Raw genomic sequence first — 24,794 nt, forward strand, 5'->3', positions numbered from 1 at the left:
TCCAACAATACTTGTCTAGTTTAAAACCAATGTAAGTTACCATGATGTATCTATTTTACCCTTTCTTTTAAATATTATTTATTTTTTAATATTTAAATGATTTGTATTTAATAAGGGTGACTTGATAAAATTACTCATATTATTTACTGTTTTTTAATCTCTATGTCAAGTCGATAGAGAACAACTATCATTGGACGGATGGAGTATAAGTCACAATAATTGACAATTTAAGATATTTAAAAAGATATATATAAAAAAAATTACGATTAAAAATAGACTTGTTTAAATCTCGAAATTCGAAATATATCACATAAATTGAGACGGAGGAAATACATAATTGCAGTAATTTGCTGTTTTATAGGATGAATAAAAGTAAAAATATATGGTAATTAGTCATATAATTAAATGAAAATATATAGTTAAAAAGTGAATGAAAACATTAGGTTTGAAGTGGAAATTGTCAAAAGTTCGTGGGGACGCATCTTTTTAATTTATTGAATAATTGGTAGTTGAGATTTGAGAGTTGCAATCCTCAACTTCACCTAATAGGGCGGCAATATTATGTAATTAATTTTATGTGTATTTATTGAGTTTTATTTACTATAAAATATATAATAGTAAAATTATTTTTATCATGTTACAATAATTAATTTTATATTTTATAATAATTGGCAAGTGGCAAAACTATTTTTGTCATATTAAGGTAGCTTAAGTGTACCTCACAAAAATTCCGTAAAATCATCTCGATGGGGCAATATTGAGTTATGTTACCGTTAAAATGGGTAAATTCTAATTACTTTAATGCAAAAATAATTTTGTGACTTTATTATTATAATTGATAAAGTTTGTTGTTTAACGAACAAACATTATGTAATTTTACTATCATAATAAACAAATACCAATGATTATATTATATGTAAAATTAGTCTAACGACACGACATAATGACACGTAAACTAGATAATATTTACATTTCCTTTTTCAATTGTAGGATTACGAATGATAATTTAGAGATCAAGTCCAAAAATATATATCCAATTTTATTTTTACTTATTCTTTATATATGTCGTGCATAATATCAAATCATAAATCCGTCTTTACTTTTTAAATTCAAACTCTTCATCCTTTTTTCATATAAGAGAGTTACAATATGAGCAATTAAGATGTTTACTTACTTTAGTAAAACGAAAAAATGATTGAAATATTTAATATCTTTTAGTTTAAAATAACTTGTGAAAAACTAAACTTGTATTGAAAGATTAAAAAAAACGAAATTTGAAAAATAATATAAAATTTAATGGCGCGGGGATTAAATAATTAAACTGTCATTTCCCGCGAGAAAAAAATTCACAAATCCACTCCTTATTTTCAACTAGGGTTTCGACGTCTGAGATTTGCAGAGATTTTCCAATTTCCATTTCCCCTGAGAAACTCATCAGCTTCTAAACCTAACTGGTATGTTGCTCTTGTTTCGATTTCGGTTTTGGTGATTTCAGCGTATGAGTTTTGCTCTATGAACTATCACAAGTTGTTGATATCGCCTTATTAATTTAAGTTTTCGTACTATGATTGAATGTTTGAAATTTGCATATGTGTGTTGAGTTTTGCGTTATGAACTATCAGAAGTTGTTGATATTCGCATTATAAGCTTCAATTTTTGTACTCCGATTGAATGTTTGAAATCTGCATATGTGAGTTGAGTTTTGCTGTATGAACTATCAGAACTTGTTGATATCCGCATTGTAAACTTCAGTTTTCTTATTCCGATTTAATGTTTGACATCTATGAGTTGAGTTTACTCTATAAACTATCAGAGTTTGTTGATGTCGCCTTATTAGTTTCAATTTTCGTACTCTGGTCTATATTTTAAAATCTGCATATGTCAGTTGAGTTTTTCTCAATGAGCTATCATAAGTTGTTGATATTTGCCTTATAAACTTCAGTTTTCATAGTCCAATTGATTGTTTGAATTCTGCATAACTGAGTTGATTTTTGATCTGTGGCCTATCAGAAGTTTTTGATGTCGCCTTATTAGGTTCAATTTTCATACTCCGATCTAATGTTTTAAATCTGCATATGTGAGTTGAGTTTTTCTCAATGAGATATCAGAAGTTGTTGATGTCGCCTTATAAGCTTTCAGTTTTCATACTCCGAGTTAATGTTTGAAATATGCATATGTGAGTTGAGTTTTTCTCTGTGAACTATCAGAAGTTGTTGATATTGCCTTATAAGCTTCAGTTTTCGCTGTCTGATTTAATGTTTTTAATCTGCATTATGTTAAGTTTACCCCGATTTATGTTTGATATCTGCTTATGTGAGTTAAGTTTTGGAGTAGTATTGTGAAATGAATATAGTTGCGATATTTCCTTTTTTATGGCCTTTTATTTTGCTGTTTTTGAGGAAACTAGGATGACTGGCTGTGAGAAGAGAAGTGTTTTATAGCTTGATTGGCTTTGTAATTAGTGGGAAAAGAATGCAAAAGAAAATTATTCACCTTAGCTCTTCGCCTCTTCATTGCTTACCGAAAGATGAGAAGAATCAAGGGAGTACTGTTAATGCTGTTAAAAATTACATTTGAACTGGCAAAATTTTGTGTTATTCTGAGCTCTAATGTCATTTTATCCAAACCTGCAGAATGCCCCATCGTAAGGGGGGAACGGAGTTTTGGGGGTTGCTTGCAGCTTGCTTGGTGGGTGGGTGATGTCAGGTCTATGAGTTCTCCCTATGGAGTTGGGAACCTTGAAACATTAGAAGTTGGCAGTGATAGCTCAAAGGTTATACTCTTGGAGAAAAGAAGTGACCAACATGGATAATTAAGAAAATATATAAGGTCATGAGCTTGTTTTCAGGAAAGGAGGAAAGAAATGACTTAGGAAGTAAACTTCGTATAATTTCCTTTGGGATTAGCATCATGGAAACATTTTGTTTTTTTCTTGTCACAATTAGATTCTAGAGAGAACTTCAGTATCTTTTGCTACCGATTGATGGAAGTGCTATGTACCAGTGTTGTCAAATTTAAGACATTAGATTAGCATAAAACCACTAGAAATCTATATTACTTCATGGAGCTTATATTATTTATTCACAATTTTTCAATCAACTTAAATATCACCAGCAGAATGTAGCTGGACAGCTTAGGTAGGTTTGTAGGTTTCCAGCAGATAAGAACTGACTTTGAGGTTTTGTGGGAGTTGCATTTCATTCACAGAAACTAAGTAGATTTTAGGCTTTACCTGCTGATATGATTAACTAGATATTTTAAGTTTTCTTGACTTTGAGTGCAATAGTAAACATGGTACAAAATGCTGAAAGGGCACCTTGTGTGCTTGGTCTTTGAGTTTATTCCTTAAAGTTCTTGCTTGAGGAAAAAAGAAAAAAACAAGCTGCAAAGTAAATAAGATAAAGCATAAATGCATTTGCACCTCCACTAGCCCAAGTACTCGAAGAATAAAATTCAGAGGTGTTAATAAGTTTTTGTCAATATTAGGTTTGTTCCGAAATGAAGTTCAGGAGCCTTTTTTGAAATAAGCAAAATGAATACATGATGTTCATGACCTAAACCTTGTGAAAAGAGATCTTCAGAAAGCGAAAGAAGGTACATAAGGTTACAGTTCCGGCTATCCTCCTCCTCCTTCCTATTGGTATAGTTGGTTTTGTTGTTTCGCTCTTCCTTCCTTTTGTCCCCATCTCGAATACAGCTTGCATTTTCTTCTGTCTCTTCTTATTTCCCCATCATCCCTCCTAATTCTGGCTTCTTTTCACTTATGTCCATATTTTAGTCTTGATTCATCTTCCTTCACTGTTCCTTTCTTATTGAATTTAGTACTTTTATTTTTTGGGTAGAATATTTTTATGTGGAAATATGGAATTACAAGACTTCAACTATTTTTCTCTATTCTGAGTTGGTGCTATATATTTCCAGTGCTTTCATGAAACCCACAAAACTCCAGGTCATTTCACTGTTGCATAGCAGTGGATCTACTAATTGATAGTTAGACTGAATAGTTCAGTCAGATGTTTCAAAGCTGAATGAATGAAGATGCTACTATGTAATTATGGATAACATGGTAGAAAAACTGTGTTTAATCTGCCAATACTTGTGCTTGATTGTTCAGCTCTTTCCTCAGTTTCCTATTTTCGTTTAGAGGTATGGATACATCAAATCCTGCTGTCTTCGTCAATGCTGAGCTCCTCCGCTTGCATATGGGAAGGAGGGTTCGAGCTGTGATTCAGGTTATGCGCTCTGATGGTGGTGGCACAGTGAACGGGAGATCTACAGATGACCAGCAAATAGTTGTGAAAGGCAATCCACCTGGTCCTCTTACAACATTTGTTGAGGTCATAGGTATCGCCGACAGTAACCAATCTATCCGTGCTGAAATATGGTCCAACTTTGGGGACACGCTAGGTATCACTTCAGATCACTCCATTAATTTTTTTACTATGTTTAATCACTGTCTCTTGGTGCTGGAATCCTCCTGATTGCTTTCTTTGTTTGCTTTTTATTGGTCTTGCACTTTTGCTTTAAAGTCATGAACCATAAATCTTATTGAGCTATTTTCCCTGCAAAAGTATGCTGGAAGAAAAAACAACTTAATGTTATTTGCTTCACTCATTTATTTTCTCTTAGCTGAAGTTACGTATGCTGGAAGATGGAAATCAAGTCACCGAGAATTATATTTGATTAGATTGGAAGTGCAAATGAGTGAATTTCGATACAATTCAAACTGATCTTCATGGCTTTATACTGCTTAACTTTGTTTGCTTGCTATAACTCACATTTCAAAGGAATGAATTCTGACATGCGTCTTTTCTGTTGCAGATACATATAGCTATAACCGTGTTTGCATGCTGGCAAATGGCGATTACAAACACTTGTTCATATGAGAACTCAAAAGCAACATAATTTAGTGGATCCTAATAAGTGATCCAACTCTTTCACTACCTCCATCCTTTATATACATGATGCATGTGAATACTTGTTTGGAAGTTTGTTTAGTTTGAGATGATTGTTATGTTATGCCCGTTATGGTATATGTTTCACAGAGTGAACCTGCTGAAATCCAGAATTTCTATTACTTGCTTTACATTTTGGCTTCTTTTTTTTTCCGTTTTTCCACCCGGTGTCCAGCCTATGGAGCCTTGATTAAATTCGAATCGCGCACTTTAGAGCACATTTGGGGGTGATGCTTTCAATATGATTTTTTTCATACCCAAAACTCAAACCCGAGACCTCTGATTAATCAGGCTCCATGTTGGTCATTTTGGCTGTCGCTAACCAAGTGATGTGTAATTTGTCGGAGTGTACGCAAGCTTACCTGAACACTAAGATTATTGGTAGAATAAATCAAGTAGCATGTGGAATTAATGTCATAAAAATAATTTTAATATAACATAATTTTTTTACCTAATAAGGTTAAAAACACATTGTTTGTGAAATGAGGGATTAAAAATGCATTTACCGCTTGTGTATTGTATTTATAATTTTAATTTAATTATATCTTCCTTTTGTATGATCTTTTATAAAAAGTCAGGATTATGGCAAGAAGTTTAGAATAACCTTGAATTGAAAAGGAAAAAAAAAAGAACATTCTTCAAATCAACTAATTTTAACGATTACATCAATTAAAGTAGAGCTTGCGGCCATGGAAGCTCCACGATTATGTCACGTAATTCTCTCTTTTTCTGCCATGAATAAACATACATAGCTCTGAAATCGCCATCTCCGTCTCCTCCAAAATTGACCCAATTTCCGTCAGAGACACCAAAATCCACCCTCCAATAAAGTAGCTAAAAACAGCAAACAATGGATCATTACAGAGTATTAGGGTTAACACGAAGCGCGAGCAAGGAAGAAATCAAGCAAGCGTTTCGGAAATTAGCAATGGAATTTCATCCCGACAAGCACGCACATTCTTCACATCAGTTAAAGGAAAACGCTACGCTCAAATTCAAGCAAGTTTCTGAAGCTTACGAGACTCTGATCGACGATCGCAAGCGCGCCGATTACAACATCCGGTCCAATAGTTACCGGAATTCAGCGAATAATTACGGTGGTAGTAGTGGCAATTATAACCGTAGTTATCAGAACGGGTATAGGAATAGTTATGGTTATGGTTATGGGTATAGTCGGCCTGCTGATGCCGGCGGTTCTGCTAGCATTGTTACCAAATTCGAGATGGTTCTGCGATTCATGACGACTCGGGCGTTTCTCCTCAATGCTGCACTTGCTGGGTAATTTTACTTTTCTCCTTCCTATTCATTGTCGTGTTCTCTAATTTCATTTTCCATTTTTAAACACTGTATTTGATTGATGCATAGTTTCAAGTTCATTTTCCATCTTGCTCCGTTTGAACTTGTTTCATTCCAATACTCAATGATTATGTTATTTCAATTCTAGAGGAAGTCATATTAATGATAGTGGAAGAATATCAAATCTATGTTAAAAAATAACAACATACCAGTGTAATCCCAGATCATACCCCTACCTTTGTGAGCTAGAGAGTTCAAAAGAATATGCTCAAAAGTAAAGTGAAATTAAAAAATTACATAAATCGTCTAAGGTTGAATAGTTTAATAGAAGTATTATGGAACACCCTACAGATTACAATAGAGACAGTCATAAAAATTGGGAAAGAGGGAGTATTGAATTCACTATAGTTCTTGAGAAGATACGTATTGTGTAAAGCTGTGATCTTTAATGGCATTTTGTTCCATTAGATCTAGTGGTTGAGTCATATGATTATGTGATTATAGTAGCTGCCAAGTCAAAGTGGAGGTCTTGAGTCTTAACAGTCTATTTTATTTTATTTTTGAAACTGTCCTGAGTCTTAACAGTTTTAGGCTCCAATAGTCACCAAATGTGGGTTTGTGTTAAGACTTCATGTTGGTATTCTTTCTATTAGTATGTGCTAGATGCTGTCAATGTGCAGCAGTTTGTTGTGGGATTGTAAATATATTTCTACAGACCTTCCCCTCGAACAGAAAAAAAAAAAAGAGAACATGTAAGTTTAAATTGTATGGTTATTTTGAACAATTAGATATTGTGATTTGCTACATTTGTTGGGTTATTGGTATCTGGTGTTATGTACACTATATCAGCTACAGTTGGTTTCCATGTAATTTGAAATTTTATTCTTCTCTACTTGTTTTCTTCTGGATATGTAGGTTTTGGAATAGAATTACAATTAAGAAGTCAGAATCTGTGTACTTCTACTTTTGCATTTGTCCCTTGGCAAGTTTCAGAAATAGTCTTGTTGCAATTTTTGAATGTGGATACTCGATGAATAGTTTTTCTGTATTCTATGGTTATAGCACTTTAGCTGGAGCATTAAGGGAGACGAGCAAACATGGGTAGACACCTAATCATTGGGTGAATGTTGAATACTACTGGTAATTTATGAGATACTTCTGAGGAAACGGTCATCTAGATCAAATAGGAGCTATAGTTTGAACAAAGATGAACTATCTTGCTGAGGCCTGAGGGTTTGCTTTTGTTCTAGGAAATTCCATGTGAGCGTTACTATGCTGTATTTTTTGTGATGTAAACTGTTCTGTTCAAAATTTAGACTCGAGGAGGCCTTGGGCTTGAAGAGTTCAAAGACCACTCATATTCACAGACCTAGTAGTTTTGTCTTGCATTTTTTCTGAGAAGTTCGTTGGATATTCAAGAAAATTTGGCATTTCAAATTTGTCCTGCTGACTTTCCAATCTCATCCTTTTGGTTTAGGGGACTTCTATGTATTTCTAGTTCCTAAACTTCCTGATTCATGTGAAACAACTTGATTATAAAAAACATCATGTAGTTCTTTTATTTTACCTCGATGTTTATGTTAGGGATAAGTTATTTACCTCAATTTTTACCCAGTGAAAATATTCTGAGGACATCGCTGATATATATTTACCTGCAGTGTATTGTTAGGTGCAACATATGTAGTTGATGCAGGTGGGGAGGCACTATGGAAGATGCAAAATTCTGGAGTATGACTTCTCTTCCTTTTCTCAATCACTATATATGCACTTTTCATTAATTGAAACTGCATAGAGATTAACTATGAACAAGAAAAAGAAATGTAGTCCGAGGTTGTACTACTTCCTTCACTTAATAAATTTGGTCCCCCTTTTCCCTTGTTTTAATTGATAGGATTATATGACTTTTAGAGCCTCCCATCAATAGGAACTCCCAAGCCATCGACCACACGCCCTAGCATAGCCTTTCCCGCAGGAACACTCACAATAGATTCTCTATTTTCACACTGCTACTTGATTTAGAATTCCCTTTGCTCAAGAATTCTTATCTTCTCCTAGATCCTTATGTGACCATCATCCTATAGTTCATACAGCATTCACAAAGCTGGAAGTTGAGTTAATGTGGAGAACTAAACATATAAGAAAATGGGACAAACCTGTTTTCTGAGAGGTTCTGAACATAGTTTTTTGGATTAATTGAATCTGTTGACATGTGAGCAGGCGGTGACTCCTAAATTTTGCAGCTTATTTTCCATTCTCATCCTTGTTTCTGTAATTTATATTGCTTTCGTGTTAAATTTATATCAACTTGAATATCATCATTCCATCCTACAAGTATTTGTTATATTTAGAGTACGCAGTAAAGTCTCAGAATAAATTTCCCTAACAATCTTCTTTGTGATCTTTTGACTTTTGAGTGTAGAAATCGTTTGAAGAAGCAATGGAATCTGTAGAAAAAGCTAAAGCATTTGATGACAAAAGATGAAAAGGGTTCTGCTGTATAGTTGTTTGTTTTTGTCGACGGGTTCGAAATTGCTCATGGAGAAACCCTGCATCATACCTTTGAGAAACGGAAATAAGCCATTGCAATTTACAAATGGCTGTCAAAATTGCTCAATTTTTTTTATAGAGAATTTTTTAAGGGGGTTGAGCAGCGATGCATCCTTGTATATAAGAAAGAAATTATATTGGCTGGCACTGCTGTTCTTGTATCATGTGATATTATAATTATAACCAATTAAAAATGTGTATAGATATGTCCTGTAGGTCGTCAAATAAATATAACTTGACTTGCCTAAAGTATAACATGTCAAGTCTTTAGTGGGGGTATTTGGTTGGTAAATAAGACCTTATAGTCGTGGAATGAATTTTAGTATTTTCTACTTCGTCCTTTGTTGCATGTTGCTTCTTTACTTTTGTCATTTTCTTTCTAGTTTTGATTGTCTCGTTTCAATTGCTTTGTATCTTTGCTAGTGCGCTATCATACTTTTTTTCCTTGCAAACATGCTTCATTTCCTTTCTTTTGAGTCGAGAGTCTATCGAAAACAACTTCTCTGTCCCACAAAGACCAAATCGACTGAGTAAGATTTACATACATCTTATCTTCCCCAAAGTGAATCTCACTTGTAGATATGTTGTTATTGTTGTAGTTGTGGGATTATTTTATGTCATGTTTGGTACAATTTTTTATTTCGGTATTATGAAAAATGGTAGAACTATTCATGAATTTTCTGTTGTTAGCTTGGAAATCAAGCTGTTATCTGTTATTACAGGAATATTCAAACCAGCTTGCACACACATAAACTTGATGCAACCCAACCAAAATGCAGTTCAAAGTATTACTTGCATATGCAGAAGGGATCACCAATAGTACTATTGAAAGATCTCTGCTGGCTAAACAAACAGAAAAATGAAACATGAGAAATGGGAAGCAGCTCATTAATAAGTGCAAAGAAATGTTTACAGAACTGGATTTTTTGTAGAAGGTTCCAAAGCTTCAGAGAGTATTTTCAGTTTGCACAGGGGTTTAACTCCATCCACTGTGCCTAGGAAACAGATAAAGTTGAAAGAAATACAAGTGAAAGCAAAAATCTTAAGCACCTCAAAACTAGAATATCTCAAAGAGTCAGCATACCTACCTATAACCTATTCCTATAACCTTGGCTACAAAAAAACAGCTATAGAAAGTGCCTCTACTAGGATATGATCCCATCTAAATGAGAGCACGTCAAGGTCTGCAAGGAAACAAAATCAATAACTCACCACTTGCAATAAGCAGATGCAGCATTCAGTTTAAGAGACTAACAAAGATCAGCCTCAAGTTAGTTGGTGCTGCTTAGGGACATGCAGCATGAGATGCAGGACTGATACAGTTCTCCTACATCTTTATTTCCAAGGTGAACTTCACCCGCAATGATCTATGGTGTTATATCCTTGTTCGAGTGAAACTGAATCTAAGGCAAACCTTCTTTTTTCCAGCTTGATCACACAAGTACAGAACACACAACCAACGTAAACAAATTGGAAATCACTTTGTCCAACAGTCATCAAAATCATTCTATTAGAACAAGTAATGAAGAAAATTATGCACATATTCTTCATATGTAAGGATGATTAGCTTTAGACTTAGATGTGAAGTCATAATTATGAGTGGAGCTTCTGGCAAAAGTCTGTTGATAGAAAAAACTTCTAATGTCATGCAAAGACGAAATGGAAGAGATGGGCAAGTACTAAACATATCTTACGGAGATATGAAATCTTGCCAGCATCCCTCTTGTGAGCTAGAACCTCGCTAATTAACATACCAGTGGCTCAGTGTACAAGGAGTATCAAATAATTCTTGCTTCAAAGATGGTAATTTCATTCCTCTGACCAGGGAATCTGTTCAATCTTGTTATGGTAAGTTCGGGTGTAGAAATCTTTCTATCTGTAGAATCAGGTCATAGTTACACTTGTAAACTGTGTAACTAGAACTGAGCCAAAATAGAAATAGTACATCCAAAAAAAAAGGACGTACTTTAAGGCCAAAAAAGGAGGTAGAAATAATGATGGTTGCTGCAAAGGTGATACCTAGATTGACAATTGAACATTTCTCTGCCCTATATGCAACAGCATTCCGCAAACAATATGCTTCTGATTTCACAAACTTCGTAATTGCTTCCATTTTCACGAAAAATGCTTTCAACAGGCACAACAACAACAAGATACCCCGTGTAGTCCACAAATGGGGTCTGTGGAGGGTAATGAAGTGAAAACAATTCAGTGCTTAGTTTTAGGTTAAAGCAGTACGTTAACAACTGAGCCAGACATTTTCACAGGAAAAAAAGCAATTGAGTCAGACACACTCTTTTTGAAAGTTGGTTTTACTTAGCAGCTGTGCTCATTCCTCTTTAATATCTCGCACACAAAGCTTATGAACTGATTCTATCTCGAGAACACTTAGCCTCAAATGGCTCCTAGCAAAGAATTGGTTCTACTAACTTTTAAAGGAAACATTTCCTGAAAGTAACACTCCAAACCAGTGCTCGGTCTTTGAGATAAAGATGGATCCCGAAAGATCTTTACATGACAGTCTGTGAGCCAGAGGGTGAGAGAAAGAAAGCATTGATACCCCTCACCAAGTACCAAATGAAACTAGGAGATGAATTTTCCAATCCAAGTATAGAAATTAAGCAGAATCTTAAGAGACCACGTGCATAGTTTAAAAAATCCACCAGTAGATGAAAAATATGTTGAGCATTGTTATTCTAAGAGCCCGTTTGGATTAGCTTATAAGCTGTTTTCAGCTTTTTTTGAGTGTTTGGCTCGCCAACTTAAAATCATTTTGTGCTTAAAATAAGCCCCAAAAAATAATTGGGTTTGTTTGACTTAGCTTATCTAAAACAGCTTATAAGCCAATAAAAATAAATTGGGTTACCCCAGCTTTTTTAAGTTTATAATAAGCCGTTTTCAACTTAGAAGCAGCTTAAAAAAAACTTATCCAAACAGGCTATAAGTCATTGAATCGAGACATAGTGCAACTGCTCTTTAGTTGTATGTAGCAGTCGATTCCCTATCTATTCGGATGCATGCTAAAATCAAAGAAAAATAACATTAAGCAGAATGTTAAGCATTCAAGACGTTTGTCAAACCCAAAATTTAAGTAAGTAGTTTGTTTCAAGTAGAACTGCAACGCATAAGCAATAGAACTACTTACACCGATGGTTGATACATAGCTAAGTACTTAAATTTATCAAATCATATAGTATACGACACGTCAAGTGCATCCAACACATCTTTTAGCCCATGGACAAATGGGAGTTATAACATTCTTAACAATATTAGGTGAAACAAAATCAGTTAGAGAATCAATAAGAGGGACAAACCTCAATAGACTTGCAATTTTACAGATAGATCAGAACAAAATATAGCTTGAGTTGTCCCTTCCTGTTCGGAACCTTGAAACAAGGGTGTGCCGAAAGCAATTAGTTTTCTTCTAAATCAAAATGTATGTCTTGGAACTGAATATATCCTGTACTTTCTAATTTCCTCCTCCACGTATCAAGGGTCAAAACATCAAAAGATTCGTCGAAGTCCCAACAACGAATGGCTCCATCAACAGCCTTGTCAAAAAGTAAAAGATGACTCCCAAAGCAATGGATATGGGAAGTGCTGGCAAGGCATGTCGACACACAGCTAACAGTATAAGCGTGCACCCTAATCCCGATATAATAGCGAGATAACAAGCATAAACAGTCATCAAATCATACATTGCAGCTCTCCCCACCAACACACTGTAGAAAACAAAATCTCCTAAACCAAGCTTTATCCCCCTCCCTCTCTCCTCCTCTTCCTCAATTTCCCTCTCTAAAACCCGAGCCCGATCACTCTCGTTACTTTCTCTTATCTCTTCATTGGCCACCGGCCTTTCTCTTTCGTTACTACCACTACTACCCATCAATGGTAACATCTCCCCCTCAATTTCAACCTCTCTAACACCATCAATCTCTTCACTTTCACTCCTCTCATTCATACCCCTCCCATTCTGAACCACATTTTCACTACTCGACATAACCCGAAGCTCAATCGGATCACCATCAGAAAACCCAGCTAACAAAAGCCCTAAATTTGGCCCTCTACTCCCTGCTCTCGAACCCACATTAGGCCGGGCCTCGTACACCAAAGCAGGTAACTCTTCATCCCTACTAGAAGCAAGCTCCACCAACATCTTCAACGGTCCACCAGGTGCTAAAACTGCAACAAGATCATACAAAGCAAGTGCAACAAGCACAACCCAAGTTGTCCATTCGGGTAATTTCGTAAACCAAGCTGCTACAATAATCCCTAAAGCAACCATATACATTTGGTTAAGCAAAATCGGAACCCCTTGTGAAAACACAGATATGACCCCTAAAATGGTGAAATTGAATAGGAGTAGACAAAAAGTGAAGGAATCAATTGGGATATTGAAATGTTGAATAAGAGTAAGAAAAATTGATCCACCCATTGAACCAAGAACGAAGAAAGCAGAAAAACGGATGTAGTATTTCAGAAAATTAGTGAAACGATAGTAATATAGAATTACAAGAAGGAATGTTACAAGGGTTATGAGTACTACAAAAACGACGGCGTTTAGAACTGCTCCTTCGAGCTTTTGGGCAGTTGTATCGGAAGATGATTCGAGGTATACGAGGTTAGCGGCTGTACGGATGACTTGTTGGTTGTCGGAGGAAGATGGTGAAGAAAGAGAGTAGACGATAAGGACAACGAGGAACATGCAGATGGATACTGGTGACATTACTCCGATGATCTCTACTCCGATCGTTTCCAGAATGCTGCCGCCGTCCATTTTCGGGTCGCCGGCCGGTGGTGGTGGTGGTGGTGGTGGTTGGGGTGGGGGGTGGAAGAGTAGAAATGGGGAGAAAGGAGTGGTGAAAGTATTTTAAGGTCCTTTTGGAAAATTCACAGCAGAATTTAAATTTCGTGTGGTTCATGGGAGAAAATAAGAAATCCAAAATTATCGTTCAAGATTAAATTTATATTATATTTAATTAACGATCGATAATTAAATGTTATATAAATTTAATGTAAAGATATTTTATCTTATCACGCATACTAAATAACCATTAAGGACTTGTTTGATTAGTATAATAAGTTATTTCGAATTAGTTATCGTAAATTATTATCTCGACTTAATGTAGGATAAAAAAAATACTATAACAGTCTGGAAACAACTAACTTCGTATTAAGTCTCACAATTTTATCTCACCCAAACATAAAATAAATTCATTCTAATAATTTAGGATTGGACGTTCAATCGGCTCGATTCTTTTTTTCAGTTTGGTAAAAATATTAATCCAAATCAAATTAAATAAATTTAATTTGGTTCGATTTTCAGTTTGTGAGAGTTTTCCACTAGCCATGGAAGTGATATATCTTCTCTTGTCAACAAGCACTTTACATATGACAAGTATGATTTTCTCAACAATACACTACACTCCAAAATAAGAGATTCATCAATCGTCATCAAACATAACAAGAATCATAACACCACAACACTATTTCTAGTGTTTAGCAGTAACACAAATAACACGAGTGAGTTGCGAGCCTATGACGGATCACAACTCAGACTGCGAGATGAGAGATGGCGACGATGAGAGAATAGAGACGAACACGCATCTGGCCAGCCCTAAGCACAAGTCCACGAGAGACTATCGGAGACGGAAGAGTGGAGATGGAGAGAAGAGAGAGTTTAGACTGGGGATTTCAGAATTTGGGAATTGAAAATTGGTATATCAAATATGAAACTGGCCAATTGGTTTTGAATTGAGCCGTGTATGGTATTCGACATTTGGACTATTGGTGTGTTGATTAATTTTGATTTTTCGGTTAATCAAAATAAAATAATTAAAAATCGAAAATCGAATTGAATTATCAAATTTTTAAAATTAAAAATTGAAATCAAAATTAAAAAAAAATTAATTCAATCTAATTTTTCGGTTTGAACCAAATTATCCCCAATCCTACATAACATCAATTCTAAAATTAATTATTACTCATCTTTCGTATCAAACGAGTTCCCAAGGTGTATTAATTAGGACGTATTTTAAAAGTTATTTTTAATTACATTTGCACACAATTTAGTGTAATTATGCAACTTTTCTTAAATTTTAACATTTCACATGACTCCAATAAATTACGAGAGGAACATGTCACAATGTAGAAAGCATTAACATCATATATTTTAATATTATAATTATATACATCATCAAATAAAAAATACAATACAATAAATAAATTTATACAAATTGAGCAATTTATTGCGCTAATAATAATAGACGAAAGAGAAGGACAAAATTCATTCAAATGAGTTGAACAAATAAACCAATAAAATCGAATTGCTTTTGTTGAATCAATTACTAATCACCAAGTCTTTTATTGAATAAAATCAGCTTGAGATAGTTTAGTTAATTATAGAACTATAGCATTCATTTGACCAACAACATAATTGTTTGATACTATCCTTTTAATCTTTAAAGAAAATCGACTCCTTATTTTTAAAAGATTTTTTTTTAAATAAAATTTATCACGATAATAATAAAATAATAATATCATTTACGTATTTTAGTAAAAATTATCTCGAATAACTAAAATTATTTCATAATAATGAGCGTCTAACATTCACTTATAAGAAAAATTTAAAACGAAGGATTTAATTACTTATTTTGTAGAATAATTGCAGAATAAAGTAAATACAAAAGCACTAATTACCCCCCCTCTCCTCACGGTTATTTTTTATATTGTAAAAAATAAATGACAATCATTAATCATTGTAGTAAAATAAATACATTTTTTCTCTACTTTAAATTTTTTGAGTTCGAATTTTAAATATAAATATTTTTAAATGAATTTTCTTTTTATTTAATAATTTGCACAATATTTAAATGAAATTAAATTAATCGAATCTCAATATACTGAAAATAAAATAGGAAATTAAAAAAAATAAAACTAAATCATAAAAAGAAGGTAAATATTAATTTTTATTTTCTGATTTTACATTCAGTATTTTTTGATACTCATATTAAATCTTATTAATTTAAGCATGCTATAATTACATTGATAATATAAAATATTTTATTAGAATGCTATACGATTAAAATATTTTGTTTGTGAGAATCTTCTCAAAGAACCTAAAACCCTTTCGGCCTATCTGCTTTATCTTCTCCCTCCATTTCCACTGTACCATACAATGGCTACTACCTTTCTCAGAACGCCGACCACCACCTTAAGTCCGCCGTCAAACACCGTCAGCGCCACCGCTTACTCCTCCGTCAAACCTAATTGTATCACTTTCTTATCCTATTCACGCTGTGGACGGAGACCGACTCCATTACTCCCCAGACGGTGTCGCAGTCACCATTTCACTAGCCCAGTTGTTCAATTGAAGCACCGGTCAGTTGAGAAATTTGTCATCTTTGCTTCAAATGAGGATGTCGCTGAGGCTGCTGAAACTGAGACTCAGGAACCGGAGCAGGTTCTAGAGTCCGAGCAGGAGGTACATCAATTTTATCCTACATTTTGTATTCTAGATTTGTACAAGCTCAATTAACTATGTTTACGACTGAATTCGTTGGGTTAGGTATTTAAATGATTTGTATCTGTTTTTGATATCTTGAGGGCCAATAAGGTCTCATTTTAACACTACACAGGAGTACCCAGAGGCCTCTAGGTGTTAATTCCACATTGTTGAGAGAATAGGCGGTTTGTTAACAATCCTCGTCTCGTGAGCTAGGTTTTGCATTTTAGTTATGAAAATGTGGGCAATTCCCAATGGATTTGGTGTTTTCAAGTTTTATCATAAGTAGATTAGGTTGTGTTATCTTCTTCCGTTTATTAAGGGTCAGTTTACAACTGTGTCGCACAAGGCTTGGACAGATGAGAGGAACTAAATATTTCTTTTCCCACCGGATTAAATCTTCATTGACAGCTAGACCATACCATTAGGGGCTAGATTATCCTCTTCTGTTACATGGAGTTCGGACAAACTATGAGTTGGCATTTTGCGATTATTAAGAAGCGCTTGTTTTGTTTAGCACTGATGTTTAAGGATCAAGTGAAAGACTACTTAAGTTGGTACTTTTTCTTTCTGTTCCTTTTTTTTTTGTAGCGGCTTACTTTATGTTGCTTGTGAAAGCTTTTCCATTAAGCGTTAATAAATGCAGCCCGTGTTTCCTGCTTTTGAAATTGCAAAAGGGTCAACTAACTTGGGATTTTCATAGACCTTAGTTGCAACACATCCCCTCTTCCAAAAGCTTATTGTCTGGTGATACTGTGATTGCAATAGGTTTTTCCAAGTGAAAGTCAACTAATCATCACTACACCTCAAATTCCCTGTTAGTTGAACTCCAACCTATAAATGATACATTTCTCTTGTATATGAAAGATGAATAATTGCCACAATGGTGGGTGCATTACCTTGGAAGACCTATTTCATGGTGGGAAGGAGAACCTTCTAGGTTGATTGAATAGAGTAAATCTTCATGTTACTGGCTGGAAAACTTTTAGTCTATTTTCTATCGATGCATTCAGTGAAGTTGGGCTTAATCTCTGGCCTAGGTGCGTTAGAAGCAGTAATTATTAGGTGATTATGCATGTGGATAGCAAGTGAGGCGTCTTCTTATGATGTTCCTCTATAAGATTCCGTGTGAGATGTCACCTTTGCTTCTCCACAGTAGCTGCATAATTCTCTAAGGGGTCGCTTGATTTACATCTAGACATACTAGATCTAGTTATGCAAATATTACAATAAATGGATTGTTGCGGTGAATTATGATGTAGGATTGTTATATAGTGAACAATAACGAGGATTGTTATGCATGGAATGCCTTCCTGAAGAAACCTTTGTCTTTAGATACTCTTATCTTGATATTGCTAGTACACATATTCCTATTTTATATTTTATCATGTATAAAATGATATATAGATTCCCACATAAGTTATACAAGTTTTAGTAATCAAGAGTTTAGTGCCACAAAACCAAACACTACATTAGTTGTGTTGGGCCTTAAATGGGAAATCAGTCATTGTTTTAGTTGTGCAAAGATCACATTTGTGATCAGTGTTTTATGTTGCAAACAAACATTATATTAGTTACTTGTAATTTATGCCAGGAATATTATAACGTTTGATGTTGGTTGGTAACATACTGCAATTCCCTCTCGTCTATCAGGGTTTACCAGCTACTCGCAGCTCACATATGCAGAGTTCATTGAAGAGAGTGTTATTCGACATTTAATATTGGCCTGTAGCTGCTCCCTTTTCCTCGCTGAGTGTTCTTTGTCGTAGACTGAGTGATAAAAGACAATAGTTTTCCTCCGGCATGTACTGAGTTTTGTTAGATGCAATTTTTTTCTGTATAGCATGCATATGTATGTGGGTTTATATAAATGAAATAACATAACGTGTTTAATCACCCAAGGTTGTGGTCTAGTGGTCAATGAAATGGTGGAAAACTAGAGGTCTCTGGTTCAAATTCCAAAATGGAGGCAAAATACACTAGTGTTTTCTTCTCTTCTGCCCAAGCATTGGTGCACGTAAGCTGGCCCGGACATCCCCGTCACCAAAAAATGAAATAACATGTTTAATATGTCTTATTAGTTTGTTTCCTCATTTTGTTATATCCTTTTGTCAGCCTGTATGTTTGGAGTAAGCTGATTAGTGTTGTGGTTTACCTTTATAACTTAAAACTTGACATACTGGAGTTTCAAGTGTTCCAATTCTCTTGCCCACTTATTGAAAGTGTAGTGATATGTGTATTTTCTTACCGTTGAACAGGAGAATTTAGATGGTGCTGCTGCTGAAGAAGCTTCGGATGAGGGTGACAATGCAGCTGCCGAGCAAACTTTATCAGTCATTGCAACTTCATTGGAATTGTACAGAGATGCTTTAGCAAATAATGACGATTCAAAAGTTGCAGAGATAGAAATTTCCCTCAAGTCCATAGAAGATGAGAAAAATGAACTTCAGACAAAAGTAGCCTCATTGACTGATGAATTGTCAAGTGAGAGGGACCGGGTTCTGAGAATCAGTGCCGACTTCGACAACTTCCGTAAGAGAACAGAGAGAGAAAGAGCTTCTCTTGTGACGAATGCGCAAGGGGAAGTTGTTGAGAAACTTCTGTCTGTTATGGACAATTTTGAGAGAGCGAAAATGCAGATCAAGGTGGCAACAGAGGGAGAGGAGAAAATTAATAATAGTTATCAGAGCATTTCTAAACAATTTATGGAAATCCTTGGATCTCTTGGTGTTGAGCCTGTGGAGACAGTTGGGAAGCCATTTGACCCATTGGTAAGTTTCTCACCCTTGCTTCTATTTACAAATACAGATGTATTCCAACATAGACACACGGATGCTCGAGTACTTTAAACCTGCTTTCTTTCCGTGCAATGTGGTGCTTGTTTGAATAGATAGATAGATAGATATAGGTTGTATTGTTCAGAGAAAACAAAGTTTTGAGCTGCCATCTTCTGTTGTTCATGTAGTGATTCTTCTATTTGATCCTTGGTTTAATGCAGGCCAGTTCCCGAGTTGGCTCAAAATTCAGTCGAATTATTGATGAACTTTTTCAAAAGCTGTCTAACTTCTATTCGGTTTTTAGGAAGACCTCGACCTGATTTTAAGCTCAATCTAAATCAGCATTCTTTTGAGCCAACTCGGTGAGTTGCAATGTATAAGACTTGTGGTATTCTTTCATATAGGGAACGAAACAAGAATTTGTTTCCTTCGAGTTGTATAACGATCTAACATTGAAATCTGTTTGCGTCACACCTTGTTATTGTAAGGTTGATGAAAACCTTTTCTGTAGTTTTATGCCAATAGATGAAACTGTATTACTTGTCTCTATTTAATATTGACTGGTCTCCCCAATGATCAGCTGCATGAAGCTATAATGCGTGAGGATTCCTCAGAATTTGAAGATGGTGTTGTACTTGAAGAATATCGCAAAGGTTTCAGACTTGGAGACAGACTCTTACGTCCTTCAATGGTGAAGGTGTCGGCTGGCCCAGGGCCGGCAAAACCAGAGACAACTGAGCCTAAAGAAGAGGAGCAAAACGAAGTCGATGAGAAGAGTGAGGAAGGTACTGCTGAAACACCAGGTGATGAAGGGACAAGTGAGGGAGGTAATTAACTACCAGGCGAGGGATGTAACCCATGATTTCGCTTTTGTACAAGCAAAAATAAGAACATATTTTCGTGTTGATTGAGGTTGGGCTAGGTTTTGCTGGTATACCTTTCAATTTTCATTAATCACTGTTTGTTTGAGAGGACATCATTTTAGGTCAGTTGGCTTATGAGTGCTGTCTTTAAACATTATTTTTTTAGGCTTCGGATAGGGAGGATCCATATAGCTGACACCAACTAGCTTGGGATCGAGGCATAGTTGTAATATTCTGGAAACAAGTATGGACTGAATGTCATGTGCAAATGTGACTTGAATTTGAACTTCACTCTCTAGCCAGATGTATGAAAAATTGCACTGCTCCAATTTATGCTTGGATAAAAAAAATCATCAAAACACTGATCGATTTGTCACCATTGCTTATAGATCTTCTAATAAATATTTTTTTTCGAAAAAAAAAAAGATTTTTGATTTTTATTTTTGTTTATAGATTTCTTAGTATTATTATATAAATAATATTAAGCGCTAAATCAAATAGTGGATAAATGTTCTTCTAAAAAATGTCTCCGTCGTACCAAACGCACCAGCTTGAATATTTATTCATGTTTAATTTCTTCATTAGCTCGATCAGGAAAACATGCGGGGTTGAACTTTAAACCCTTCATTTGGCGCACACAGTAAATGTAACGGTCCAAATTATGAGCTTGATCGAGATAGCATGCTGGGAGTTGAACTTTAAATCCTTCTTTGAGCTACCCTTTAGGTGCACACTAGGTAAACTTCGCTCCAGTATAATAACTCGCAACAGAGCTACCCTTTAGGTGCACACTAGGTAAACTTCGCTCCAATATAATAACTCGCAACAGAGATTTCAAATTTGAGACTCCGTTTGAAAATTTTCCAATCCGACCAACTTGGCTACTCTGGCAGGTAATTAAACATTTACTACCTAGTTGAGGGGGCTAAGTTTCAATTAGTCACCAACATTTTTAATATATCAATTTGGTCATCAACCTCTCACATTTGACCAAAACGGTCCTTTACACCTCATTGACCATCTAATATCCAACCTCGACTCTCGAGTGTATGCTAAAGGAAGCGCATGAGGGAAAATCGAAGCCGTAAACATGGAAGAAAAAGGATAGTGAACGATAAAAAGGACATAAATTTTGTGAATAAATTTCGAAAGCATACTGTACACATATTTAATCTCTACATCAAAAGAAGAGAAATTGTTAATAATCCAAAACAGTCCAAATAAAAGTAATAGAGGTACAATGAATAACATATAGAGCCCGTTTGGATTGGCTTTAAGTTGGTCAAAACCAACTTAAAGCTCCTTTTTAACTTTTGGACGTGTTTGTCTAATGCTGACTTTAAGCCATAAAGTTCTTAAAGTCAGTCAAAAATAAAAAGTTAGGATTCCTAACTTTTTTGTCCAAAGTGCTTAAAGTCATTTTCTTTGACCATGGAAATTACTTTTATATCTCTTATATTATAACTAAATTCTCAAACTACCTTTTTTTATTCTTTTAACCTTAAAATTCACATCATAAGCACTTTTATCCAAACAATCAACTGCTTATTTATAAAAATAACTTTCAGCACTTCAAAGTTCTAAAAGCACTTCATACATAAAAGTTACTTTTTTTAAGCCCATTCAAACGGGCTCATAGTAACAAAACAAGGCAATAATTACAACCATGTTGTAAACAATTTTGTGAATGTCCATTATATCCTTTTCATGCCTATAAAATGCATTGTAATTTAGATGGAATAAACACAAAACTAAGGAATACAAAGTTTTCTCTCTAATTTCTCTCTCTACTATTTCTCCTCTTTCTTGGTTTTCTCTTGTGATACTAATTCGATTTTAGTATTTAATTTTTATTTTATAACACGTTATCAACACGAGACTCTACCGACTCAAAGTTTGAAGGCCAAATTTAAAGGCTAAGATATGGATAATTTTCAAAGCAATTATGAAGACATTTGCTTGATTGATTCTGGTACAACGCATACGATATTCAAAAATGAGAAATATTTTTCTCATTTAAATATGGACAGTATAAATGTTACTACGATTTCTGATAGTGCTTATTTGATTGAGCCATTATAATTTTGCCCCAAGGAACTAAACTCATAATAAATAATGTTATATTTTCTCCTCAGTCTCGAAGAAATCTGTTGAGTTTTAAGGATATCCGTGAAAATGGTTGTCGTATCAAGACAGTTGATGAAATTGATCTTGAATATCTTGGTATAACAAAAAATGTCTCAAGGCAAACGTGTGTTATAGAAGAGTTCCCGACCTTATTTTCTGGATTGTAGGGGGCAAAGATTAGTGCAGTTGCGGCACATTCTACAGTAAATCAGAAGTTTACTAATTTCAATACTTTTGAACTTTGGCACGATCGTTTGGGACAACCTAGATCTATAATGATGAGACAAATTATAGAAAATTCAAATGTGCACCCATTAAAGAACTTGAAGATTCTTTCAAATGGTGAATTTTCTTGTACTGCTTGTTATCAAGACAAGTTAATTGTGAGACCATCACCAACAAAAGTTGGGATTGAGTCCCCTGCGTTCTTGGAACGTATATATGGGGATATTTGTGGACCTATTCACCCACCTAGTGGGTCGTTTAGATACTTTATGGTCCTAATAGATGCTTCTTCTAGATGGTCTCATGTGTGCCTGTTGTCATCTCGTAACTTGGCATTTACAAAATTGTTGGCACAAATTATACGATTACGGGCACATTTTCTCGATAATCGAATTAGAATAATTCACCTTGATAACTCTGCAGAGTTTTCATCTCAAGCATTTAATGATTATTGCTTACCGATTGGGATAAGAATACAACATCATGTAACTCATATTCACACTCAAAGTGGTCTTGCTAAGTCATTAATTAAACGACTGCAGTTGATAGCAATAGCATTGCTTATGAAAACTAATTTACCCACTTCTGTGTAGGGTCATGCAATTTTGCATGATGCAACACTTATTCGTCTCAGGCCAACTAATTAACATAAGTTTTTTCCATTGCAATTGATTTTGGATCAAGAACCTAATAAATCCCATTTAAGAATTTTTGATTGCGTTGTATATGTGCCTGTAGCACCACCACATAGCATTAAAATGGGGCCCCAAAGAAGGCTAGGAATATATGTTGGGTTTGAATCGCCCTCCATTGTTCGCTACCTTAAACCATTAAATGGAGATATGTTTACTGTTCGATATACAGATTGTCGATTTGATGTGAAACTTTTCCCAAAATTAGGGGGAGAAAACAATGAAAGCAAAAAAGAAAATTTTGTGGAAAAAATCCATCATTGTCTCATCTTGATCCACGTACTTCTATTTGTGAGAAAAAAGTGCAAAGGATTATTCACTTGCAAAAAATTGCAAGACAAATGCGAGACACATTTATAGATTTGAAAGGATACTAAATCACATATTCCTGCAGAGAATGTCCCAATTCGGATTGATGTTCCTGTAGGACCATCTACTAGTGTCATAGCGAATGAGTCAAAAGCACGTCTGAAGCGTGGTAGACCATTAGGTTCTAAGGATCAAAATCCTAAAAAAAATAAAAAATAATCAAGATGACACTATGAAAGAATTTCATATGGAAATTCAAGATGCGAGTAATTCTGATATCTTTGAAGGGATCAATGAGCTTGAGACTCAAAGAAATAAGGAACTATCCATAAATTCAAGATATACTGAAGTAAATCTGAATCGATCAGAAATAGTAGTCGATTATATTTTTTTATACAATGTTGCGACAAATATCATGCAAGATAGTGAGGATCTTGAACCTCAATCTGTTGTAGAATGTTGACAGAGAAATGATTAGCCAAAATGGCAAAAAATAATTTAATCAGAGTTGAATTCACTTGTCAAGCATAAAGTTTTTGGACCTATAATTCAATCACCTAATGGTGTTAAACCTGTAGGTTATAAATAGGTCTTTGTACGAAAAATAAATGAAAAAAATGAAATACAAAGATACAAAGCACGTCTTGTTGCACAAATATTTTCACAAAGGCCTGGTGTAGATTATGACGAGACATACTCACTTGTTATAGATGCAATAATATTGCGTTATCTCATTAGTTTCACGGTCCACAAAGGACTTGATATGCATCTGATGGATATGGCTACAACATATCTTTACAGATCACTTGAAAATGAGATATACATGAAAAAATTCGAAGATTTAAGATGCCTAAAGCATATAGTTCAAAGTCTCGGGGAATGTATTCAATTAGATTGCAAAGATCATTGTATGGTTTAAAGCAATCTGAACGTATGCGGTATAACCGTCTTAGTGAGTATTTATCTAAGAAAGGTTATATAAATGATGCAATTTGCCTATGTGTTTTTATTAAGAAAACAACATTGGAGTTTTTATACTTGTTGTTTATGTTGATGACATAAATCTCATTGAAACTCTAATAGAGCTTCAAAAGGCAATTGATTATTCAAATAATGAATTTGAAATGAAAGATCTTGAAAGGACAAAATTATGTCTTGGTTTGCAAATTGAGCATTTGACAAATAATATTTTTGTCCATCAATCTGTTTACATAGAAAAAGTGTTGAAAAGATTTTATATGGATGAAGCACATCCATTAAGCACTCTGATGGTTGTTTAATCACTTGATGTGAATAAGGATCCATTCCGACCTCAAGAAAAGAATGAGAAAATTGTTGGTCCTGAAGTACCATATCTTAGTACAATTGGTGCATTAATGTATCTTGCTAACACTATAAGGCCCGATATATCCTTTTCGATTAATTTGTTAGCAAGATATAATTTTGCTCCTACTAGGATGCATTGGAATGGGATCAAACACAAATTGCGGTATATGAAA

General features: G+C 34.7%; 4 protein-coding genes across 8 annotated transcripts; 3 read left to right on the forward strand and 1 right to left on the reverse strand.

Moving 5' to 3' along the window:
• Positions 1-1,333: 1,333 nt before the first annotated feature.
• Positions 1,334-5,086, forward strand: LOC129876802 (replication protein A 14 kDa subunit B-like). Of its 3 annotated transcripts, none has more exons than XM_055952296.1 (3): positions 1,334-1,454; positions 4,115-4,407; positions 4,822-5,086. In XM_055952296.1, exons 2-3 carry the CDS (start codon positions 4,149-4,151, stop codon positions 4,884-4,886), a joined length of 324 nt encoding a protein of 107 aa, XP_055808271.1. In that variant the 5' UTR covers positions 1,334-1,454; positions 4,115-4,148; the 3' UTR covers positions 4,887-5,086. The 3 variants fall into 3 exon arrangements, with proteins under 3 accessions (XP_055808271.1, XP_055808270.1, XP_055808269.1); XM_055952295.1 differs by having other exon boundaries at positions 4,127-4,407; XM_055952294.1 differs by having other exon boundaries at positions 4,145-4,407.
• Positions 5,087-5,520: 434 nt separating this feature from the next.
• Positions 5,521-9,132, forward strand: LOC129876801 (chaperone protein dnaJ 72-like). Its single transcript, XM_055952293.1, has 3 exons — positions 5,521-6,233; positions 7,910-7,979; positions 8,671-9,132. Exons 1-3 carry the CDS (start codon positions 5,806-5,808, stop codon positions 8,731-8,733), a joined length of 561 nt encoding a protein of 186 aa, XP_055808268.1. The 5' UTR covers positions 5,521-5,805; the 3' UTR covers positions 8,734-9,132.
• Positions 9,133-9,683: 551 nt separating this feature from the next.
• LOC129877489 (presenilin-like protein At1g08700) lies at positions 9,684-13,730 on the reverse strand. 2 transcript variants are annotated; one of them, XR_008763546.1, is made up of 2 exons: positions 12,113-13,730; positions 9,684-9,982 (listed from the first exon to the last, which is right to left on the reverse strand). XR_008763546.1 is itself a non-coding variant. In XM_055952998.1 (1 exon), the coding sequence occupies exon 1, from the start codon at positions 13,573-13,575 to the stop codon at positions 12,295-12,297; it is 1,281 nt and encodes a 426-aa protein (XP_055808973.1). In that variant the 5' UTR covers positions 13,576-13,730; the 3' UTR covers positions 11,885-12,294. The 2 variants fall into 2 exon arrangements, 1 of the variants encoding a protein (XP_055808973.1); XM_055952998.1 differs by lacking the exon at positions 9,684-9,982 and having other exon boundaries at positions 11,885-13,730.
• Positions 13,731-15,879: 2,149 nt separating this feature from the next.
• On the forward strand, positions 15,880-20,233 carry LOC129877055 (uncharacterized). Of its 2 annotated transcripts, XM_055952533.1 has the most exons (4): positions 15,880-16,281; positions 18,561-19,073; positions 19,301-19,441; positions 19,660-19,805. In XM_055952533.1, the coding sequence occupies exons 1-3, from the start codon at positions 15,976-15,978 to the stop codon at positions 19,397-19,399; spliced, it is 918 nt and encodes a 305-aa protein (XP_055808508.1). In that variant the 5' UTR covers positions 15,880-15,975; the 3' UTR covers positions 19,400-19,441; positions 19,660-19,805. The 2 variants fall into 2 exon arrangements, with proteins under 2 accessions (XP_055808508.1, XP_055808507.1); XM_055952532.1 differs by lacking the exon at positions 19,301-19,441 and having other exon boundaries at positions 15,881-16,281; positions 19,660-20,233.
• Positions 20,234-24,794: the final 4,561 nt, after the last annotated feature.

Source organism: Solanum dulcamara, chromosome 12 (genome assembly GCF_947179165.1).
Source record: "Solanum dulcamara chromosome 12, daSolDulc1.2, whole genome shotgun sequence".
In the NCBI taxonomy this organism is placed as follows: Eukaryota; Viridiplantae; Streptophyta; class Magnoliopsida; order Solanales; family Solanaceae; genus Solanum; species Solanum dulcamara.